At 34.4% G+C, this 24669-nt stretch overlaps 1 protein-coding gene across 3 annotated transcripts; it reads right to left on the bottom strand.

Annotated features, from left to right (window-relative positions):
• Positions 1–471: 471 nt before the first annotated feature.
• On the bottom strand, positions 472–23065 carry LOC129360959 (muscleblind-like protein 2a). 3 transcript variants are annotated; one of them, XM_055031498.1, is made up of 10 exons: positions 22808–23065; positions 16705–17257; positions 13954–14118; positions 13654–13857; positions 13289–13543; positions 10724–10777; positions 10230–10386; positions 7535–7570; positions 6891–6985; positions 473–638 (listed from the first exon to the last, which is right to left on the bottom strand). In XM_055031498.1, the coding sequence occupies exons 2-10, from the start codon at positions 16876–16878 to the stop codon at positions 552–554; spliced, it is 1227 nt and encodes a 408-aa protein (XP_054887473.1). In that variant the 5' UTR covers positions 16879–17257; positions 22808–23065; the 3' UTR covers positions 473–551. The 3 variants fall into 3 exon arrangements, with proteins under 3 accessions (XP_054887474.1, XP_054887473.1, XP_054887475.1); XM_055031499.1 differs by lacking the exon at positions 10724–10777 and having other exon boundaries at positions 472–638; XM_055031500.1 differs by lacking the exons at positions 473–638; positions 6891–6985 and adding an exon at positions 2363–5793.
• Between the last annotated feature and the right edge of the window lie 1604 nt (positions 23066–24669).

The raw sequence follows: 24669 nt of genomic DNA, 5'->3' as shown, positions 1-24669 counted from the left end.
AAGATGGTACGCCAAAAATGATTTATAACCTTCAGAATAACCTGTTGAAAAATCTGCCAAATCCTTATAATTGCTAACCAGCTTTCTGCAAGTTTGCAAGTGCAATTTGGACAATACCAGGGTTAGAAAGATTCCTTCCCTTCACTTTAATTTTAAACTCCCTCCACAGATTCTTCATCAGATAATTAAAAGTTTAGTTTAGTGTAAATTTGCCAGAGGAAGGAGAATAATTTGGGGTTTAACTGTAACAAATATTTCATAGGCTCTTTAATGGATTCTGGTTCTTGAGAGCTACCAGAAGATTATTACTGTCCCGTTTGGCCACAGGTTACCAAACTTTCTGAAACCTCCCTACTGACAACATCTGAGTGTAAATAGTTTCACCGGGTAAATCTACAGTAAACATAAATAAGGTAAATAAATTTTGATTTAGATTTTTGTTTCCAACATAGGACATGTTAAAAAAGCAAATAGAAGATGTTCTCAATGGAACACACTTATGAAAGTGATCCGTTAAAGATCTGGATTGTACAGCATGCTCTGGTTCTTCTTCAAAACTCCACCAGGAGTTTAATAGTTGCTGGATTTTCCTGATGACATTCAGATTTCTCGCATATGGCTCGATTGCTTTGCTGCAGCTGTGCAATAAAACAGAAGAAGGAAAACGCATCATTAAAGAGGGAAAAAGAAGAAAGAAAAAGTGATGTTCTCAAAAGTGCTGATCAGTTGCCTTATGTGACATTTTTAAAGGCATTTGCACCTGGAAGCTCGTTTTTTTGGGATAAGCTATTTTGCTTTGTTATGCCATTTACTTACTTAGCAGATAACCTTGGAGTCCAAACTAAATTCTGATTATAATCTGGATTTCTTTGGTCTGATATAGGGCCAGAAATATTAAAATCAGATATAAAAAACAGATTTCACAGCATTGCATGTATATGACATTACTTTATTTGCAATATCTCAAATTTTACACAATTTTGAATTTACATGAACAAAACTGTCCACATGAAATGTATTATTATGCACAAACAAGTCCCACCAGGATGCAACCTGATTTCTCCAGAATGGGTGCTTTAAGAGATGGCTAACTCTTTAAATGAATCATATTGCCAGGCTGATCAATCAAATAAACGTCAAGCATGTCAGCATGTCATTTGGGTTCATCATACAATCTGCAACCACAACTCTAAACTTATTGAATATTAACAAAAACATCTGTAAAATTTATTTCACTGAACAACGCAATAGTTTCAGAACAAATACAAACTCAGGATAGATCAAAGATAAGGCAAATATCACAAATAAATCTTAGTCATTTGACAGTTGCCAAAGTGCTGAAGAGACGTGTTTCTTTCAGTAAGACTGAACATTCTTAATGTCCAAATCCTCATGTTTTAAATATCCAACTCTAAAACAGCCTCCTGCTCCTCCTGCTAAGCTCTTAGTCCATAAAAGTAACACAAATATTCAGAAATGTGCTTTACATTTGAAAGCTAAATTAAAAAAAAAAAAATCTAATTTCCAAAGATAGTGACAAACTGAAGTTAAAAGCAATCATACTTTGAAATTGAATACAACTGCTGAACTATTAATGCTTCAACATTACATAGAGCAGTGTGTAAGAAATGCACTCGCAACAAGCGTTAGAGACATCAGGGACTTTATATAAGATTTGAGAGACTCAATTAAAAGCGATGAGTAGACTTTCACTTGTTTTATTTTTACTTTTAAAGACATGAGTAAGGTCTTGGGATAGCTAATTTGGCTACGTAAGCAGAAAGTTTTAGTGTTTTGGTCCACTGTAGATTGTTTCGTGCTGTAAATAAGTTTACATATGCAGTTCCTTCCAAAAGTATTCACTTTTGTTGCACTACCAGTACAAACTTCACAGTATTTTAATGGATTTTATGTAAGAGGCAAAGACAAAGTAAAGCATAATTGTGAAGTGCTGCAGATTTTCAAGCAGATTTAAGTCTGGACTTTGACTGGGACACACGAATCTTGCGATGATCACTTGACTGTAGCTCTGGCTGTATGTTGAAAGCTACTACATGCTGCTGGAACGTGAACTCAACTTTAATCTCAAACCCTTTCCAGCATCCAACAGCGTTTCTTCCAGGATTACCCTCTCTTTAGTATATTGCATCTTCATTTGAACTCAGAGCAGCATCCTCCCAGGTTAATGCTGCCATGACAATGTTTCACAAGCAGTCATTGCACTGAACTGTATGTTCAGGGCAATTTGGTAAGTTAGAATCCTTTTTTACAAAAAAAAAAAAAAATATATATATATATATATATATATATATATATATATATATTATATATATATATATATATATTGTAAATCACAATAAACCACTCTTCTTAAATCACAAATCAAGTTAAGAATGTAGCTTTTGAAAAACAAAAGGAAAATGATTGTCCAACATCTTCGTTATAGGCATTTAAACACATTGGAGAAGTGTCGCCTTTCCAGTTTTGTCCTTTTTCATGCATAAATGGTACTGAAGAGTCTACCCTTGGCTGACAGCCAGTGATCTATCCCATCTTTGTGCTCTCCAGCACGAACCCTCTGGGGTGTGTTAATACCAAGAAATGATGTGAGTGAAGTGATGCACGATTGCTGTAAATCGCTACATCACCCTTTGAGTCAGAAAGCTGGCTCACTCCTACATATGTCAGCTGCTACAGAGCTGTGACAACTTTCCGCTGTATCCCAGAGGCGTAACAATATTGCGTGGCCTGCAGCCCCCCCACCCACATGCTGTTCTGGTCTTTTCACCCTACAGACAACCAAAAGGTGCCACATTTCAATTGTTTCATGGAGGACTCTGGTTTTTTGCCACACATACAACTTTTGACACAAGTCGAATGGTTACAATTTTTTCCCATCTGACCAAAGTACATTCTTCCACATTTTAGCTATGTGCCATACTTGCCTTGTAACAAACTTCAAACTGTACTTTTTATGTTTTTACACTTTTCATCAGTGAAACATTAGTAGTTTCGTTGTCAAGATTCTCCCTGAGGTCTTTGCAGACCCAAAGATATGAAACTTAGGAGTCCTAATTGTTACTGTTACGGTTTCTTTAGAGCTTAAAAACAACTGCTTTCCATATGTTTTTGATCTTATCTGAAAGATCAAAAACATATGTATCATGTATCCTTTTATGTTCACTTTGTCTTTGTGTATTAAATAAATACCAATAAAATACTGGAGTTTGTGGCTTTAAAGTAAAATAAAATCAAATAATTTTAAGGGTTGTGCATAATTTTGGAAAGTTTTCAATCACTTTAATTCCTGACATCCAATTAAATATCTTAATGTCTTTATTACACATTTTATTATTCTAATCTTGAGAAGACCTTTCTGAACCAACTCATCTGACATACTCACGTAAAGCACTTTGTAACATTTAAAAAGAAAGTGCTATACAAACAATCGCAATAGCATCATTAAATCACAAGCTGTTTTAGTTTCAGATCTTTGTACAAATGGTACAATGCACTTCTGCACATAACAAGCAACTTAACAGCCTTGTTTATACAGACATTCATTGTCTCTTACAGGTAACAAGGCAGCGACAAGAACTGAATGTTTTCGGATTCTTCTTTATCCTGATTTTTTTATTTTAGTAGGCTAAAACCATAAGTCAAGGTTTTTAAAGGAACTGAACAGATCCAAAGTCAGTTTAATAAATTACATTCATCATAAAATATAATAGAATACACTTTAAGGGTCCTAAACTAGCAAAATATCCATATTTTAGTGTCAACTAATGAAGTGTGAAATGATTCAAGGATGGTAAACAAATACGGAATCGGCAAAAGTTTGTAAGACACAGAACTAAAGAATGGAATAGAAAATACAAATATACAAGAGAGAAATTATTTTCTTAAAAGAAACAAATGTCAGTCTGGCTGCTGTGATGGTTTAACCACACAAATACATTTCACCAAAACAATTTTTATTTCTAAAATTCTATCAAATCAAAAAGTATTTTAACATAGTTTTTAACAATATAATTTTAAACCTGGATATTAGGTCCTATGCACAGCACACATCTGTTTGAACATCAGTGAGAAATGTATTCAAGGACAAAACCTTATCTGAATTTTGAGAAAATACTAATTCACTGCAAACTATGCATGGAAATCTATCTCAAACTTAATTAGTACATTACTGAAGTGATTTTCACACAAAACTTTTTTCAGATGTCATTGCATGTACAATTCAGTAGCACTATAAAATACAGCCTGCACTTTACTGGACTTAGAGGTTACTTTTCAGGAACGTTAGGGTCGTGCTTTCCTAAAACTTGACACTTTCCTGGAACTTTTAGAGAACCTACCAGGTATTTTCCTGAAACTTTTGTGGAACCTATCTGGATTTTACCAGGTACCCTGTGGAACTTTCCTACAACTTACCAAGCTCTCTTTTCAGGAACTGACACAAAACTTGTTCAGTACTTTCGTGGAACATACTAAATATTTTCATGAGGCAGGGTGTATTATGAGGCGAGTTGTATCTGGGTACCTGGAAGGTTCTTAGGACCGATTTAAAACATATTACCGCAAGTTCAAGAAAAGTTACAAGTCACTTCAAAATGCTGCTCCTTTTCTATAGGAACTCAGTAAGTTTGAGAAAGCAGCTGGTAAGATGCAGGAAAGTTCCAGGCACTCAAAATAAAATCTAGGTTCAGAGAAAGTAACTTCAGTATTTACACTGTTTTCTGAAAATATTGACTGTGTTTTGCAATTCTACCTACAATTGTTTAGGCACTTGTAACATTCAAACAAAACAGTTCTGCCAATGTTCACGCAACAATGTTAGTTTAAATATTAGCAGTTGTATTCCTCGCAATCTCTCCTGTCTGTAGCCGCTCTTCCTACAGCTTAAACCGTATCTTCTAAGCATCTGACTTGTAATATGAAGTTTATACTGTTAAAAGGACATAATGTTTTATGAATGGGTCTACTATTTGACATCAGATGAATTATACAGCATTTCCTCTCAGCATAGAGCCTGTCTATGCAATGCAAAGGCACACCAGAAGGTGGAGCACTGATCCAGTTCTCTAGGGAGCTTTCTGAGCATTTTAAAGGGATGTCCACAAGCCAGCTATCATTTAACATAACATGAGGTTAAAAGTTAGAATAAGTGCTTTCCACTGGTTTTGTTAAATATATTTAAATCTGGCACTATGAAATTGTCATAAAAAAAAACAACCTTTAATTAAATAGCACATTCAAGAAGATAAAAACAATCTGCAATATAGGACCAACCTGACATTTCTGTGACCAAAATCAATGTTTTCAACCATACATATCTACATACTTAAATGGTTTACAAGTAAGAGCTCTATTATTTGAGTTAAGATTAGTTCAAAAGAATATTTTTATATTGTATTTACACTGTTTTGTCTGCTGTTTGTGGGGGTTTTTTGTTGTAATTGTTCAGAAATGCCTTTTTAACAGACCAGGTTACTGTACAATGTGTATAATTAGACAAAATACTTTCATCCTCGACTTCAACAGAACCGGCAAAGGGGGCAACGCATCACGCAAATAATTGAAAATGCATTTAACACAGGCGTAAAAGCGTGCACTTACAGCAAAGCTTCTATAATGCAAAGAAACCCTCATTTCAGTAGCAACATTATTAACATGCAGGTTGTTGGATGCTGTGTGTGAGGCTAGTGGACTGTTTGTACGGAGGTTGTAAAGGACCTCTGACTGCTGCGACGTGGCACTGATGTCTGTTTCTGATGGTTACTTGAGGATGATCTGTTTCAAAAGCAGAAGAATAGTTTCACACGACAGGTTTTTAAATATGTTTTTTTTAGCAGCTTTACACTTTTTAAAAGTTCCTCAACATCCATGAGATACAGTTTGTTATATTTAACAAAAGAAAAACAGTCCTGCATTTTACAACTGTACCCTGAACCAAAATAAAGAAAAGCATGTTACAAAGAGCTGGTTGCTTTAATCTGCAACACAAAATTCAACGCAATTATTCCACAAATTTATAGAGATTCAAAAAAATTGGGAGAAATAAACAGAAGTAAAAATATGTTGAATATGACACCATTTTAAAAGGTTTTATACTGTTGACAGGTGAAACACAATGATTATCCAAACATATTCAAACTAGTTTTGAGTGGCCATATTGAACATGTATGGACTATGCATCAGTGTGGGTGTATGTATATATTTGACCCTGTTTGTAGGATGCACAATACAACTTTCGTTGCTCAGAGAAAGATGGCAATAAAACCCTGCTTGTGCGCTAATGTCTTATTTTTGAATAATAATGTTTTATGTCGTGTTTGTCCACCCAAAACAAATTACTGTTAAAATGTGTCATTAAAAGCCAAAAATATATGGCATCAATGCTGTTGATGAGTGTGCGTAAATTTTTATCTCTAACTGCACATTAAATATCATTTTGAGTAAAAAGAAGGACTAAAATACTGTTGTTTTTTTTTTTTTGGCTTCACTCTTCACAAAGTTACTGCAGGACTCAGAAAAGAAAATCTCAGTAAAATGTAATAAACACATCATGCTCACAAACATTCAATTCCTAATATAACCTGTTGCTGCTGTTTAAGTCTTAAAAAGACGACAATGAACAAAGCACAAAACATGCAATAAAAAATAAATACAACACTGTTAAGATTTCTTAGGAGGTGTTGTCTATAGTAAGGGAAAGGAATGAAATGCAGCCTAGCAGTTCTGCTGAAGGTCTACAGGTATACGAAGCTTTATGGCTGTAAAGCAAGCATGGCATCCCAATGCTGATGAAGCAACTCCCTTGATTTAAAGATGAAGCACTGATACAGAGCTCAAGGATTTACCACAGAAAGCTTTAAAAAGGAGCAAACCTGATTGGCTGGTGCTGTTGCTGCGTAGGGGACACTTGTGGCAGGTGTGGCTGCTGCAGAGACAGTAGCAGGCGTAGCACTGTACATCATGGGGACTTTTTCAGGAGGGGAACCATGGAAGCAATGAAAAGGGAGGTGGAGCGTTATGGTAACCATAGCAATGTTTCTCGTTCTCTGGCCAAGCAAATATACAATGACAGTAGCAGCAAGCCATCATTGGGTTAGACCAGCAGATGGCATGTGATCACACGGCAAAGCAAGACAGCAAGGGAAAACATAAAAGGAGAACTAATAAGAAATCTAATTAGGAAATTTGCTCAGAAATGGACAAATACCACAAGTGCACAGATATTAAAAAACACTTAAAAATTGAAAACTTTTAAATGTCAAGAATGCTGAACAAATTTCCTAATTCTTCCCAGTAGAGCATAGAAAACCTACAAACAGTGATGAAGTTTCAAAAATAACCATTTGGAATAAAAGAGGAAGTTTTATACCCAAGGCTATATGATCAGAAAAGCAAAAAAAATGTGCCATAAGAAATCGTATTTCAATACACAATGGTGTTTTGGTTTTCTAGTGCTGTAAACAAATTATTTGATCTTCACTGGAAAACACAGTTTGAAGAAGATGAAATAACATACCAATGTTGTTAGCAGGAGTCATGCAGAAGACAGAACCTGTGTGATTACAAAATGGGAAGAACAAACTTAGTTTGACCAACACATTAACATGAGTTTACACTGGCATAGTTTAGTGAACAAACAAGAAAGCATAGGAAATACAGTTTATGTATTTATGTGTTTTATTTTTCATGCTGTCAATAAAACACTCAAATACATTTTTGGTGATCTCATTTCCAACATTTGCAATACATTTCAAGCTTCCTTTGCTTAAAATGTTCTGTATCCGCTTTCATTTAGGCAAGATCCCCTCTACAGATAAGTTGTCCCTGTCAAAATGTGTTTACTTGTATATTATGTTACATAAGACGTGTTTTGAACAAGTTCTGAGTGTCTTGAATCTCAGCCAAAGAGTTCAATATCCAAAGTGAGGGGATGAGAGCATCAAGTTAAAGTTGCAGAAATGAACAGTTTTACTTTTATTAGTATCACATTAAACCGGTCATACTGCCTGATGTCCATATCTGAAAATGCTTTTTTACGGTTTGAATCCATAGAAGGCATGCTATTGGCTTTAGTTGTTAGCAATAATTAGCAACACAATGAAAAAAGTCGCATTATTCATGTCCTTATCATTGTGTTCTATTGAGCATACAGATTTCTGATCATCATGTTCAAAGAAAGTAAAACCAAACAGGATGAACAGAACCATTCATATGAAGAATATGAAAGTAACATAAATGCAAACATTTCTTTATTTATAGCAATTTGTTGATGGCTGGTTATTACTTTTAAGCAGCTAAAACTGCCAAATATTCTGCTATTGGCTCCAAAAGCAAACAAGAGTCATCATGTCCTCACAGCAATAAAAAAACTTTGATGACTGATGATGTACTGTTTCTTAATAACAGAAAAAATTGCAGACCTACTATAATTTACTCTAGAGTTCCATTAAACATCCCAGAATATGTGGCTGTTTGTAAAAAGACTTTAAGAAACAGAAAAAACCCTTAAGACAATAAGAAACCACCAAAAAAGACTCAGAGTGGGCTTTTGTCATCTTTCTCAGCTAAACTGTGTATTTATTTACCAGCTCTTCATTAGTCCAGGTCCTTTTTTTAACCGCTTAATAGTCTTTTGGTCTGTTTTTGAAGTAATATTGCAAGCCCAGACTGCTATGTTGTGTACTTTGTTCTGAACTAATCAAAAGATGCACATTTCTTGGTTTTAATACACTTTCAATGGGGACTGCACAGTTTGACATTGGGGTAAACCTAATGAAACATGAACTACTGGGATGATAGCTAGCTAGAATGAATGCTTATTATCTTTCCAGATGGAGGGACGGCACCATTTGATTTTCTGAGATCACCGGCATTTCTCCTTGGCATTGCACTAACACATACTGTACATAATCCAAAGGAACAAGCTACTAAAATATCTACTTTTAAACAGCATTGGATTACGTCATTGGGTGGACTGCACTGCTAATACCATCCTGATGTCTGTTTGAGTACATTTAGTTTTTTTACAAACTGACTTTGGATGTTTACTCAGTTAATATCAAATAAAATGTAATATTTTTACTTTTTTTTTTACTGGTGTTCAAATACTTACAGCTAAAAGACAATGATTCCCATATTTTTATTATTACTGTGTTTCACATTAAAATAAATACCTTGGAGTAATTCATTTTTAATGTTCAATGGAAAAACAAATCAAACATTATGGAAAACAAATATCTTTTCTCCTTTTTTGGAAAAAGAGTTGCAGAGATTGAGAAGGTGAAACACAAAACAACAATCCCTTCTGACATCCTGCAGATGTAACTTACAACATAGATGTCATGCTGCAACAACAACTTCAGACAATATTTTTGGGATTTAATAATAAAATGACAGTAATTCACTTAGTCCTGCCTCTTGCCTTTTTGTCTTCTATATAGCCAAGGATACTGGTTTTGATCCTTCATCAAAGTATTGATTTTTGTCAATAAAAACCTTTGTTTCTATAACCTGGGGTTACCAAAGTAAACTTAAAGGCGATTTTATTGGAAAGTTGCAATTGGTACTTTATTATACAACATAAAATAAAAATAAAATGTCTAAAGTTAAATCTTTTGCTCAGTTTAAGGCCTACTGAAATCATAGCAAACGCTAATAAAACTCATGTTTTGTTTTTTTTAAATTTGAAAAATTAAATAAAATAAAATAAAAAAAACGTAATCATTTTGGAAAACCTTGATATATCAGATCCTTTTAATCCCAGTATGACCTCCAGATGCATCATCAGGTTTCAAAGACCAGGTAAAGTGTTTCTGACATTATGGAGTCACTGAAGTCCAGAAATGAGATACACAGTGCCTTCAATCAACACTGCATTGACCTGGGATTTTATGTGAGAAACACTAGCAGCACATAATCTAGGTGTAGAAGAAAAAAATTATATGAGGTGTTCCAAATTATTCATTAAAAAATAAAATCAAGATGTTGCAAGCAATCCAGAGCAGTCAACTGCTTTCAAAAATTAAAACTAAATCAAATGAGTCGGATGTGACTTTGATCAATTTCAGGAGTTAAATTAATAAACAGACTTTCTATATACTTTAGTCTCAATAAAAAACTTACAGAATGAAGGCTGTTTTTTTTTTTTGCTTGGTGTATAATAGACAAACAGCATCATGAAGTTGTATAAACGTCTCTGATAAAAAGCTCACCTGCAGGATAAAATGCTGCTGTAGCCTGCTGCAACTGTGAATTAGCCAAAGCCTGCTGGTAGTGCAATAAACTGGGTGAAAGGAGAGAGCTGGCCCAGCTGCTCTTCTCAAGGGCTGGTCTCTTTGGTAAGGGCTGCAGGACGCTGGGTGGGAAGGCCTGAAAAGTGACAGGAAGACTCGTAAAGCCTTATAAATCCTCTCTCATTGTGTTCAACTGTAATACCTGTTCTTAAATTGCTAAAGAGTTCATTTTATACTGAAAACAATAATAAAAGATGGGAAAAAACAACCACAGTTGAAGCATCAAATTATGATGAGGATAAAATATTTACAAAAACAAAGAACAAATTTGGTTGTTTAAGCATTTACTGATGGTGGCTGTTCACAGAAAAGATGCTACACAAAGAAGCTGTAAATCACAAATGAGAAAAACATTTAAAAAAAGTTTTTTTTAAATGACAACAGCTACATGCAAAGCAAAAGGTGAAAAGTACCAGGTCTACAGCTGCCTCGAGGGGTCGCTTCATTGCTTTGGCGGTCGACTGAGTCTTTACATAGCAGGCAGCGAGCACATGATGGCAGTGGGCCAATGGGGTTCAAGCGCATTAACATACAGGTAACAGCAAGAAGAGGTGCATCATGGAGGACAGCATTGTGGAAAGGTGAGAGGAGGGGGGAAACAAAAACAAAATAATCTGAATGCAGTATACCACATAAATATTCATGCACAGTCACAAAAACATATTTAGGGTGATTAAATGATTAAAAAAACATTAAGTCAATTTGTTTTAATACGTAGATTTAGTAAAGATTTACTATGATTTTGTGTAAATACATATACCCTCAAAATGCAATTGATGTATTTCACTAGATGAGCTCAAAGGAAGTTAATATAATCAAAATGTAGTAAAATTAGTGGAGCTTTGCACAAATAGCAGAGTTTTAGACCTATTATGCCAATTTTATGGCTCTGAGAGAGGGATGTCAATGAAAAACACAGCAGGCACTGAAAATGTTACTGTTAAATGAAAGATGACTTGGTTTTATGAGAGCCAGCCCGAAGAAGTGCCACAAATCAACAGATGAAACATGCGTCCAGGATCATAAAACACAGAGTGGAGCTCCATTTATTGCATTTACTGCAAAGCTTTGGGTGGAATGATGGATGCCTCCTTTACATATCTATTACATAAAAGAACGAAACTGCTCTTCAGAGTAAAAAATTAAGTCTATTAAACAAATATAGCAAATTTATGCATAATGATGACACTGAACCAAAACAAGACAGCTCTTTAGTGTCCCAATGCTTTGAAAAACTACATAAACTACATATGTTATCTTGGAATCAACTGCACTCTTCTCCTGACTAACATGTTCATGCACATAGATCCTTTTGATTATCTTTAACTTAGCTTTAGATAAAAAAAAAAAAAAAGCAAATTAGAAATGTTATAAAAATGCCACATTCCAGGATAGTCTGACTTACTGTTATGATGCAGATGTGAACTCAGAAAGAATGAATAATAAGAAAATCAAACAAAATGTGCATTTTTGCCAAAGTTTGTGCAAATAGTTTTTTTACACAGTCCTTTATTTTTTTTTATTAGTTTTGCATGATTTTTTTTTACCTTTAAAAAAAATCAAGTAAAAAGTTTAGACAGGTTGCTTACATAAAAACTGGGATTTAGGAGAAGTGTGTTTACTGTTAGGATCCACCGTACATGACTGTACCGACTAAGCATTTGCAGATGGCTATGAAGAAATACACATGCTCTAAATTTAGCATTGCGATGACAAACAAAGTAGCTGTTATTACACTGGAAAGCTGTTATTATATCCAATCATGGTTCCACAGCATCTTCTGCAACAAAAATGATACTTCTTTAGGCCTAGGAAATGCTGCTGTGCGATTTTTTTTTATTCACCAATGTAAAGAGAAAACATAATTTTCTTTTGTATGACAGAAACAATAATTTCTGCACTATAAAGTTTTTTTTACAACTTGATGTTTTTGTAGCTCATGATTGACATAATGAAATGGCAACAAAGTCCACATTTTAAAGACAGCAATTCCTGACTATAGATAAAAATCCAAATGGATTTTTTTGAAAATCTATCATTTTACTTCCAGTTTATAATTTCATTTCACGTTTGGTCGGCCTCTCGCATAAAAATAATAAAATACTTTGAAGTTAGGAGATAACAAGCTAAAATGTGAAAACGTTTAATGAGTATTATTGCTTTTGAAAGGAGCTGCATATTCAGCTGGTGAGATTTTCATCAATTCTACTAATAAGATATGCCTGCAGAAACTCAAAGCAAAGATTTCAGTCACAATTCATTTTTTTTCTTCAAGTATGTCTGAATATTTTTGACATTTTTTTTAAACAGACTAATTTTAGTAACATGCAACATGTTATATTTTGATTTATTTTTAGCAGTGAATACTTTTGCAGATGCTACAGATCAGTTACAGTATATGCATTCAACAAACATCTACTGAAAACAAAATTTAAACCGTGTAAACAACTTGACCTAACTGGTTCCATATGAACATAACAAAGAGTACTTTTCACTTCTGTGATGTGCATATGCCTATCATTATCTCTTTAGCGGATACTGACATATACATATATAATTACATTTTAGGTTTTTTCAAGTTTTTTAGATTACATTTGATTTGTTTTATATGTAAATATTGGCTGTTCTTTTATTTATGCATATGTAACAAATTCCTTTTTGTCCTGTTTTATATGTGAACATTTTTCTCAGTTAACAGAATGCAGTAGACAGAGCATACTGTGTAAATTGTGCAAGTGAGGCTGTCTGATGGCATATTGGAAGATGTTAGCAATAATGCAGTATATTACGGTCATGTTTTATGGCACTATGTAGCAGGAGACTCATATCAATTCCAAAGAGATTTTCAATTCAGATTGTCTCTGCTTGAACTGCTGGATCTAGCTGGCTGAGACACAGCCTATAAGCTGTCACAGTGTTGAGGCGACTGATGAACTTGAGTACTTAAGAGTCACAAGGAGGATAAGGCTCTGTCTTACCATGGCTGCAGCTGTGGCTTGGCCTGCCAACCCGGTCTGACTGACTTGTTGTTGACTGGATTTGATTTTGGCCTGCAAGTGTGCAGGCGGGTGAAAATACTTGCACTTCTCCCTGGAGCAGCGGCTCTTGATGTAGTCCATGCAAACAGTGACTGTATTATCGGTGGTGTCAATCATTGGGCTGTCAGTGGGATGAGCAAAGCGGCAATCTGTCTCCCCTCTCGAGCAGTTACCCCGCTGAAACTCCCGGCACACCTGAAAGAAGTTATTAAGATAGAGGAGGGAGTTTAGCCGTAGTCCAATATGAGCCCTAGAAGTATTAATGTGTTTTTCTATTAAATTAAACTTCCTGGAGCTTTCAATACCTCTAATTTGTCTGCACGTGGCAGCTTTTGTGATGGAGAAGAAGAAGATGAGGAAGAAGAGGAGGAACACTGCACTGTGACAGCTGAGCTGCCAGGGACAAGAACTGAGGTGCTGGAGAGGATGTCTGAGGGAATGAGACTCATTCCATGGCTCAAAGGGGTGATATATGACCCATAACCAAGACTGGTATTAGTTCCAAGTCCCTGTGGAGCAGAAGATGTTAACATCGAGGGGAGAGGACCTGTGTTACATTTTAGTCAAGAATAAAAGTTGTTGCTGAGTCATTCTAAGGACCTCACCACAGGCTGCAGACTTGGTCCAGGGATCATCAGCTGCATCTGCTGAGCAAGCACAGCAGCAGCTGTCTTCTGCTGGATGAGGTTGTTGCGCCCATTTATCTCCAACTGGGTTTTCAGATGAGAAGGAGGATGGAGATACTTGCAGTTTTCTCTTGAGCATCTGCCCTATTATGTGAGAAAACCCAAAAAGAAATTAAAAATAAACACAGATGCTGTCAAATTTCCATTTGTATTCACCCTGTTATGAATACAACTATTGATCTTTGACAAAAGAAACAATGCATTTAAAATACACTCATATAAAAGCATCACCCATTTTACTTAATGATGTAAAAATATACTTAACATATAATCGTTTCATAACTAAACAATAAAACATGTCAAGCATTATAGCAATATGACTAATAAAATTGTAGAGCAGCTTTATTTAAGGCCAAAAACTGAATGTTTTAAATATTTCACATCTACTATCTCAGTGGTAAGTATTTCTGATCCAAAGAAAAATATTGCAGGTCCCTGAAACTCTCCAACTTTTCATTGAGTCGTGTTACATGTTGCATTAATAATGTAGACCAGCCAAATTTGTCTGAGTTGTTATTTTTGATATAGATACGAAATGTTACATTTCATTTTTTTCTCAGTTTACAGAATAGTTTTAAGCAGCTGTCTTTTAAATGCCTCGATGCACCTCCTGAGGCTGAAGTGTAAAGTCATCAAAGCAACAGAATAGGTTTTGCGCATCAACAAAACCTACAACTCCGACAAGTCATGAGATACCAATGAATCAAATATCAAAGCCAGAGCACATTCCTCTTACAGCAAGTTGGGTCTGTTAGGACACATTTGTGCAGTAATTGCCAGGAATTTAATAAATTATATGGACATAGCAGGATGAAGACAGTTAAACATTAGAAAAAGTATAGGTAAAAACATCTTCCTGAATAGGCAAAGATGATTATTATAAAAAAAATGTGGTGGTTTAATATTATTTATTTATAAATTTCAAAGCTTAGACTCCGAAAAAAAAATCTTCACTTAATAATACATTCCTTCACTTGGTCAGTGCAAATTCAAGTGCTACAGTTCCCCTCAGTAAATCTATAGGAGTCAGTGGTTCATAACTGAAGTTCAAAAGTTTAATGTGGTGAAGAAAATCATACCTCCAGCATTTTTACAGCAGCAAGCACACCTCGCTATCTAAAGAAGCCAAAACTAAAGTATCCAGTGAGATAGTCATTTATAGTAATTTGCTTGACGGATTTAAAATCAAGAAGCTCAAAGCTTGGCTGCTAAGCATGCAAGACTAGAAAATGTACAACTAATTAATTTTGCTTTCATTTGAGGGTAAAGAGCTAGTTCCATGTTCATGAGGTAATAATAAAGCAGAAAGAGCAAGTCTGCAAAAATGACAAGAATTCACTTCAATGGCTCACCTCTGTAATTTAATGGACTCTGATCCACTAAAAAATAAAATGTTGCTAATATCTAAAGCTGATATTAAGAAGAATTAAAATAATTCTTATTATGTCACAAAAAGAAAAAAAAACTCTATGGCTACATTTACAGATATGTTTAAAATATTTTAAGTATTATTCCAATTCCCCCTTTCAGATAACAAAATAAGGGATCTACACTTTCTGTTAATGCTTTTAGCCTCTCGACTGTAAGAGCACATGGGGCAGTTCATGAAAGTAAAAGGAAGAGCTCAAGCAAAGACTCAACATGAGAATAATCCCAGGAGCAAGCTGTACGGGACGTGCAACTGAACGTATTAGAGTGGATTAAGGCAGAACTGGCTCCATACAGGCAAAGGGAGCAAGGATAAACTGGCTCTAATTCAATTGGATCCAAGATTAATTATTTTGAATATAACCAAATATAACAACAGATGGCATGTATTTTGTCTTTTTTTAATGGAAAATTGCTTGGTTGTTTGGGATTTTACATGATATTTGAGATGACTGTGTTCTAATTAAGCGTGGTTTTGATTTTAAGTGTCTGGAAGTGGCGGCATCTTAATCCGATGAGGGACTTTGAGAAATCTTCATTAGGGAAAATAAACACTGAAAATGGACAGGATTATTTCTGTGTTATTAAAACTGTAAGGGGGAGATTATAATTACTTATCTTATTAAATGTCATTTGTTTGATCAGTCCAGAAAACTAAAGCAAACTAAGACCCTACATATTCATTAGCACCCTTGATAAAGAATCTTGAATATTTTATTGGATCAGTATAATCACATTTCTCTGACAGCAAACTTGGAATATTTTTATTTTACCTCAATGGAATGTTCTCGTATTGTTCCCATTTTGAACAACAACAGAGGAATTTGATATGTTTGATATGCCATGCAAACATGAAGTCAGATGACAAATCAAACATTCTTAGATATCTTTACCGACTTTAGTAAACAAGGTTCAAATGAATAAAAGCTTTACAGGGGAATGCACATCAAAGTGCTGCACTAACAAAGTAATTTATCAGAAGACTTTGTGCAAAACTTTAGAAGATGTTTTCAGCCACCAAAAGCAGATATAAAGTATAAAATATCTTTAAATCTTGCTTAAGATCAAAGTTTGTAAATGGTACATTTAACTCAGCGACTATTAAAGTCACTGCTAATAGAAATATCCAAACATTTCCATATCAAAGCAAACAAATTTGGTAATTTTACTTCAAACGGTGAGTTTTGATACCAAAGCAGTTGTTATGAATCACACTCTATCCAGTCAAATAATGTATCTTACCTTCAAAGAGTCAAAGCAGGCAATGACTCTTCCATTTTCCACCTGGCAGCTCTTGGGTGGATGTGCAAATTTGCATTCCTCATCACTGCGTGAACAGTTTCCCCGCTGAAATTGGCGACAGACTTCCAACGTCAGCCATTTGGTGTCTCTTACAGAAGACATATTTAGCGCCATGTCCAAGATGTTTCACCACACAGTAAATTTTAAATGTCAACCTCACGGTTCAAAGAAATCCCACAATAATAGCTGAAGATTAATACAACATATAAGTGTAAATCCAGTTTTGTTCTTTTCTTTTTTTAAAGAATTCACATCCAGATGTTATTTCAGCAAAACGTTCTTAGGTCATTTTCTTCTCTCCGTTTCTTCTTATGGCTGAAGTTCAGTAATCTCTTTGGTGCTGAATGTGTGCAAACTTGCACCAAAAGGTTTCCTGTCGAGATTTCATATGCTAGTTCTTAAATTGGTGTTTAAAATCAGAGGATAGGCCAGCTATGACCGGGAGCCAACTTCAGGCTGGGGTTTTCTTCTCAAAGGCACGTCTTTTGCTGATCTGAAAGGGAAAAAACACAATTAAAGCTAGAATGCCTTCCAGTAAAACCGACAATATGTTAATTTGAAACTAATTATTTTAGGTCATTTTGAAAACGTTTTCAAAGATTTTAATTTGGTTATTTTGTTTCTTTTGTTTCATTTGCACTGTTGTTTTACTAAGAAACAGTGAGACTAAAAAATAATTATTTTAATAAATAAAGGGAATAGCTCACTAGTTACTCATTGAATAGTTGATACTAAGAAATAGTCTTATCCAGGTCTGTCTTAATCAGTAATGAATGAATTAGTAATAATTGTATAATAAATTTAAAACAAACTCAAAAATTTCCATTTGCATGATTTTTCAATTTCCTCAAAAACTGGATGTCAAAAGTCTTCAGTCTAATGAATTGCTTTCAACTTGCTTCTTTGAACAACAATTTTGTCTACAGAGACTTTATATTTTTTTGTTTATAGCCTCAGTTGTTTTGTTAATATATTCCAGTTCCAGTCTTATATGGTCATCAGAATTTAAAGTTTATTGATCTTTGAGAATGTGCTCTTGCATTATTATTCCATTACCATGATGAAACTTGAAAATGATCGCAATGACTTTATTGTTCAGCCAAATTTACTATTGTGACATTCCTACTCCCATCTGACATGAGGGCAAAAGGTAGATTTCACCTTTCACACTGAAATGTTTCAGATCAATAAACAAATAGTGATATCAAACCAACATGTGAAACTTCTCCTTATGCTGGAAAATAGATTTCCAGGTTCGATCAGATATTGGTCCAGTTCATGAAGAACTACAGCAGCACTTGGCCATAGGGATGACTTTGAGACACTTTAAGAGACTGACAGATGTCATCCATTCATTATTTTCTTTGAATTGGTGTATAATGTATTACTTTTTGAGAACGTTAGTCTATTTTATGTTAACAGATAGGATTTAATTAGGTCATTTCTTGATACCAATACTGAGCTTGTGAATAAAGGATTTTCCTTCCTTGGTCCTTCCACCCGAAACATGACGAGTTCAAATTTTTAACAAAAATATTTGAAAATACTCTAGTAAAAAAAATTATACTTTTGTATATTTCAAACATACTTACATTTGTGAAAGTGCATTTTAAGTATATTAAGTATTAAGTGTACTACCTACAAATATATATAAGAAGTATACTAAAAGTATGCTTGTATCAATTGCCTTTCTAGGTGCCTTAATAATCTTTTACTATTTTTGTTAAAACAGCAAAGAATAAAAAGTAATAATCCTTATTGTTTCACAAAGTAACTAATGTGTTCATGCCAAAATATCCAACATTGACACTTTAGTGACAGAGATGCAACAACTTGTTGTACACAATAAATGTAGCAGGTATCTTCAGTTTTACATCACTCTGAATATGAGGTGTTATGTTTATGACAGTGTCATGTCATTCTTATGCACACCCCATCACATAAAGTGTTACCAAAATGGAAATACAATGAAAGTATAATATAATTAGTTTCACCTGGAAAGTGTGTTGTAAATGATCCTTCTGTGTTCTGGTACCTGATGTGTTTGCTGTAGGATGTATGAAGCAGGTAATGTACAAAGTGGCAAAGCAGAATAATAAATGATATTAAGTAACTAAAAAGTACTTCATTAGCAATTATAATATACCAAAAGTGTAATTGTAGCATACTGTAATCACACTACTAATATATAAAATGTAATTCCAATATACTTAAAATACATTCTAAGTATATTTTAAATGTAATTCAATCACAAAATAGTACACTCAAAATATACTAATCAAGCATGTTAATATTAAATAAAAAGTAATATACTTAAAGTGCACTCAGTTCAACTTAAGTTGTCCAAAAAAAGTATGGTGAAGTATGTTTAGTACACTTTAAATTGTACTTTAATACAATTGAAAGACTATTAAACTAAGCACAAAATTAGTTGTTCCAAAATGTTACACTTTTAAGTTATCAAATCCTAAGTGAACTTGAAGTATACACATAAGTCATGACTTAAAGTATGCTCAAGTATGTTAAGATTTAACATACTTAGTACATTCATTTTTCAACAGGGTAAGTCTGTAGGCCTTGTTCTCAGAAAAATTTCCCTGTTGATTTTGTTTGGAACTGATCTTTAGAAGAATTTACTGGATTGTTTTATTACTGTTTTTATGTTTTGTTGTTGATGTAAGTAACTGGTCTCCATGGCAAATGAGACAAGAAGTCTCACAATAGCAAAGGACTTATAATAATAATAATAATAATAATAATAATAATAATAATAATAATAATAATAATAATACAAGCTGTGCCTAGTGACATTGAACTCAGTGTTCTCAAATTATGACTAATCACAGTCTAGTCATTGTTTGTTGATGAAAAATTTAGCAATCATTGTAAAATGATGATTAATAAATGAAGTCACTAAAAGTCTGTCGGCACAAACAACAAAGACAATTCATGAGACAGGAGTCAGAAAATCCTGTATTTAACGCCAAATTATTCCAAGGTCTAGAATAGTAACATTTAAAACAAGGCAAATTTAATTTCTCGATGTACGAGTCCAAAAGTCCTTTCAATGAGACACCAGAAATGGGTCTGGAGGGGCCTGAAATTGCACCACTCTAACTGTACAGCAACATTTGATTACTGTTCCAAATGTTAACAGAAACAGATTTATTCACAAACCTATTATTATTTTACGTCTTTAGAAAAATGTCTGTCTGAGGTATGCATTTTTTCAGGTTATACATTAGATGTAATTAAATCATTTTAGTATGTAGGAACAATAGTTAAACATTTTATTTTTTAAAACATTGAATCCATACAGAACTAACCCTGTATTTAATTTTTTTTTTTACATTTTCCATCCTACACCAAAAACACTTACAAAAGACGCTCAAATTATGCTAAACTCTACTATAATTTTTCCATCCACAAAGCCTCTCTCTAATTAAAGAAATATTTACCACAGTTATTACAAAAATCCAACTACATCTCAGTAAGATTTTTTCTCTTTGATCTTGCTCGCAGCACTATTTAATTATTTTTTGAGAGCGATTACAAATATTCTCATTTCTAACTGAACTTGTAATGTAACAACAAAGCTGCACATTTCACCTACATAACAACAATTTTTTCTAGGCCACATTTCCTCAACAAACATTAGCTTGTTGCATGACGCGCCCAAAGCCTCAGCTGTTTATCTGCTCGACCATGTAGCTGAGTAGAGAGATGAGGATCAATTAATCAATACCAGTATGTGAATATTTCCAAGCTTCAATCTATAGTTAGCAAGCATGTGTGCCAAACTTTTGGTTACTGTGCCAATCTACATCAGCAATACATACTTTTCTTTGTATACTAAAGTTTATAGGTCAAATACAGCGCTCTACCAGGTCTGATAATAACATTACATGAACATCTGGACGGAAATCCTGACTCCAAGTTCACTACGCTTTATACAGATAAGAGATAATAGCATTTGACATAAACACCCGACCCTGGAAGAGGAAGAGAAACCAGAGTTGAATCTGTACAGTAGATCTACGACTAAAGAGGTGGAAAATCGTGGTAGTTAATTCATTTATGAATTTAAATCTTTGGTTTCTCCCTCAAGAAAAGATCATGCTCAGACTTTAAGACAGACCTCTGATGTTCTTCCTCTTTCTTTTCAGCAACCGTCTGTGAAAAACCAAAGCATACAGCAGCAAATTCCTTTAGGCGCAAGTCAGGAAACGGGTCAAAGAAAGGCTGGCTCTCTCACTGCTCTAAACTGCTTTCTGAAGCTGATAGTGAAAGCTAGAAGAATATCTTGAGCTGCTTGGTTGTTACAGTCATGACAATTAAACACTCTTACCCTCTCCTTCCTGTCCCACCGACTCACAGACTAAAAACTGTTTTTTTTTTTCCCAAACAGTCAAAACAAACTGTCTGCCAGGCTCTGACTAAAACATTTCCAGCCACCCCCTTCCTGTCTGTGTGCTGGGCTCTGGAAAGATCCCTCCCAGTCTGAAACCGTCCAATAGGAACGTGGCAGCAGATCCGCAACTGGAAAACTTCCTGCTAACCCACCTATTAGTATGACAACTGGAGTCCCATATTTACTCACTGAAAGCACAAAAGCGCACTGACTCGAATGTTTTTATTATTCTAACATGTTCTTAAAGTCAGTTACTTCGCAACCAGGCATGTGTCACAAACTGTATTTTAATTAAAGCCTGTCTAAAGTACAACTTTATCTAAACTCAACTCAACTCTATAAAAGACAAGCTTTAATTTCAGATAGGTTTATTTTTAGACTACTGTCAAAACCATATAAAACTGTGTTGCTCTCTTATACATGTATGTATCATGTACAACTTTTGAAAAGCACATTAATGCCTCAGATTTTTTTCATCCTAGTCTTGAAACTTTAATTTGTTTCAAAGCATACTGTGAACTTTGATCATGTTTTGGATGATTTTTGTTTTCATTCTTAGGCCACAAAACAGTCCAAACATATAATACGGTTCTACCTAGCATAGACAAATGGCTAATACAGTTGTACGCTTTTTGAAATGAGCTAAAATTAAATAAATACAACATAGTTTGTGACCTCATTAAATCATCTATCACTGTCTTTCCCAAACTTTTTAAACTGCAGAGGCCCACATTAGCAGTGGCAGTGACTTATGATCTAACTAATGATTAAGTAAACACTTGTAATCCAAGCACATGGGTGAATAGTTGTTATTATTGGTGAGTCAGTAACTGTGTGCCTCTCACTTAAGAGTAGTGGCTATACAATGAAAAAAGAGATAACTTTTCATTTCTTGATTTTTAATCTGTATACACAAATTTAGTATTTAGAACATAATATTCCCTTATTTCTCCCTTAGGTTGAAAATTTCCAATTTACAGCAGCAAAATTTAAAAATCAAATGGAAACACAGAGATATAAGCTTTTAAACCACCACAAAAGCAAGACTAAAGCTACTAATACTTCTACTTCTACTGCTATGACAGCGACTACGAATAATAGTAATGATAATAATAAATCCACAGCAGACCGGGATAAAACTGTACAGTGAGGAATGAGTAGTAAATGTAAATCTAACAAATAGATCTTTAAATATTTAAACATATACTTCAAAGTCTTTTACTCACATACTGAGTAAAACTGCCAATGCATTGTATTTTATGCATTTAGAACAATTTTAATTCCTTCTAACACATTTATCAAACATTAGCTTTCATCAAACAGTTTGGTTATACATTTTGATTTCTGAATTTGATCTCCACAACCTATACCGACTGGCGACCACCAGCGGGGCCCCGAGCCCAACTTTGGGAACCGGTAATCTATCTGACGCTATCTTCTATCACACCTTGTCATCAGCACAGATTGACGGTTGAAGGAAAGCAGTGATTTACAGCCTTTCCCTCGCCTCAAAAGGATGTTTTTTGTACTTTGCCGTCGACCTATATGCAGCACTGTCACTATAAAACACGACGGAATACCTTAACTGTCGTATATTAGCTTGTGTCAGCGCTAATGAGAGGATCTGCTTACCTCATCGTGAGGAACGGATATCACGCAGCAGCAGCAGCAGCAGCCAGGAGGACACACGGACAAAACGGCGACTGAACTCGCGGAAAACAAGATGTCAAGTGTCCCCAATGTGACTGCTCGATAGTCCGTCTAATTCCCGCCCCGCACCAAGAATTAAAGCTTGTCCGACCTAATTTCTTCCCCACTTTGCAGCGCTGCAAAGATTTAAGCAACAAGCTTTTGACAGCTTACTGTACGACCGTCATTTTAATGTAATGACGTAGTTTTCCGGGGTGGGCCGAAAAGCAAATAAATAAAATACGCCCTTATATTTGTCGTGTTAAGCCTCAAAGAATTAACAAGAGGTTATACTTAAGTATTATATATGTGTTTTAGATATTTCTGACGCTGTGATACGAGTGAAGCATAGCAGTTGTGAAAGGTGGGTGTGCTAGCACCCCCGTTAGCATCCCCGAGTGGTACAGTCCACACGAATGCCAGCAGGCTAAAAGGGCAAGGTTTTGCTTGTTACCAAGGAAACAGCAGTAAAACCATGTGGGGTTTTTTTTAGATTACTTTATGTAAACACTATTACATACACACGTATAAACAACTCATTAAGAAATGCAATATTTGATTTAGAAAACATAAATTACAATTCCACCAAAGGATTCACAATTGTTTTGTGGCCAAAAGAAGTAAACGCGTTCATATTTTAATATAAACAAATATATGGTTGACTTCTTGCTAATTATTATTTTTTTATTAAAAAGTTTTAATTTGTGCAGCTGCAGTCAGAAGCTAATAAATCAGCAGCAGAATGCACCACTGCAGCTATACGCTCAAGGTCACATAACATAGAAGCTAGCCCAGATAGGATCATGCAGGCAGGAGATAGACAAACAAACACAGAAGGAGGAGCAATATTTTCTCACAAAGTGCAAACGTATCACTCTATTGTGCAGAGGTCTGAATTGCCTCCAATCACTATTTTATTTACCTGGTACTATATGTTAACTGTACAAATGACCAACGTTACTTTTCTCCCAGATTTCTAGAAAGCAGATTGTATTTAAAATGATAAGATGTCAAGATCTTGAAAAGATTTGCTGACAAGCAGTTTTGCTAATTAATCAGCAGTACTACACAGACTGACATGCAGACCAGTTCTTGCAAAAGAATTTATAATTCTTGAAATTTTACGCATTTTTGTATTTCAAAAGGGGTTTGTATGATGAGGTCACAATGTTACTTAAAGATGAATAAAGTAGACACTGTTTTTTTTAAAGTTTTTATCTACAAATAAAAGTTTTAAAATAATGGTATATATTTGTATTATTATTACTTACGATGTACATTTTTGGTCTTTTCTGAGCAGAAGACTCTCCATAACTTTGCTTGTCCTGTGATCTGAAAATATCTCTGAGGCTGTCAAAGATCAACTGAATTAATATTAAGACTATTTTACGCAAAGTACTCTTTTTGCTAAAGACAGTTTGCCACACTAGATTTCAAGTGTTGAGTTATCAGGAAGAAATTGGGGTAAAATATTACATATACTCCAAGTTTTTCTGTTTTTTTTTTAGGTAAAGTAGGAGTAACAACTGCGTTCTATATCATTAAAATGCTTTGAAGACTGTAACCCAAGATGATTGCTGTCTCTATGTCTCACTTTGCAACAAGGTAAAAATATTTAATGTTTTTAGTTAAATGCTTAATCATGGATTGTAACTAAGAACCTATACTTGGTTAAATTAATTTGAGGATTTCAAAATAAATAAATATGTATGTATATTTATTCTTCTAGCAGGAATTTTACAGCTGCATACGATTTTGTTTTGTTCTGAGTTGAGTACATTTTTTGCTTGAGTTATTTAACAGAC

Source organism: Poeciliopsis prolifica, unplaced genomic scaffold, assembly GCF_027474105.1.
Source record: "Poeciliopsis prolifica strain line A6 unplaced genomic scaffold, Auburn_PproV2 SCAFFOLD007, whole genome shotgun sequence".
Taxonomy (NCBI): Eukaryota; Metazoa; Chordata; class Actinopteri; order Cyprinodontiformes; family Poeciliidae; genus Poeciliopsis; species Poeciliopsis prolifica.
This window is presented reverse-complemented; position numbering and strand designations above follow the sequence as displayed.

Bases quoted from the DNA above. Each gene is read 5' to 3' on its own strand.
- LOC129360959 (XM_055031498.1), bottom strand. From the start codon at position 16,878: ATGGCGCTAAATATGTCTTCTGTAAGAGACACCAAATGGCTGACGTTG. The intron at 14,119-16,704 runs GTAAGATACATT...CTCACATAATAG, and splicing joins CCTGCTTTGACTCTTTGAAG to GGCAGATGCTCAAGAGAAAA. The intron at 10,778-13,288 runs GTAAGACAGAGC...TGCTATGTAAAG, and splicing joins AAGCCACAGCTGCAGCCATG to ACTCAGTCGACCGCCAAAGC.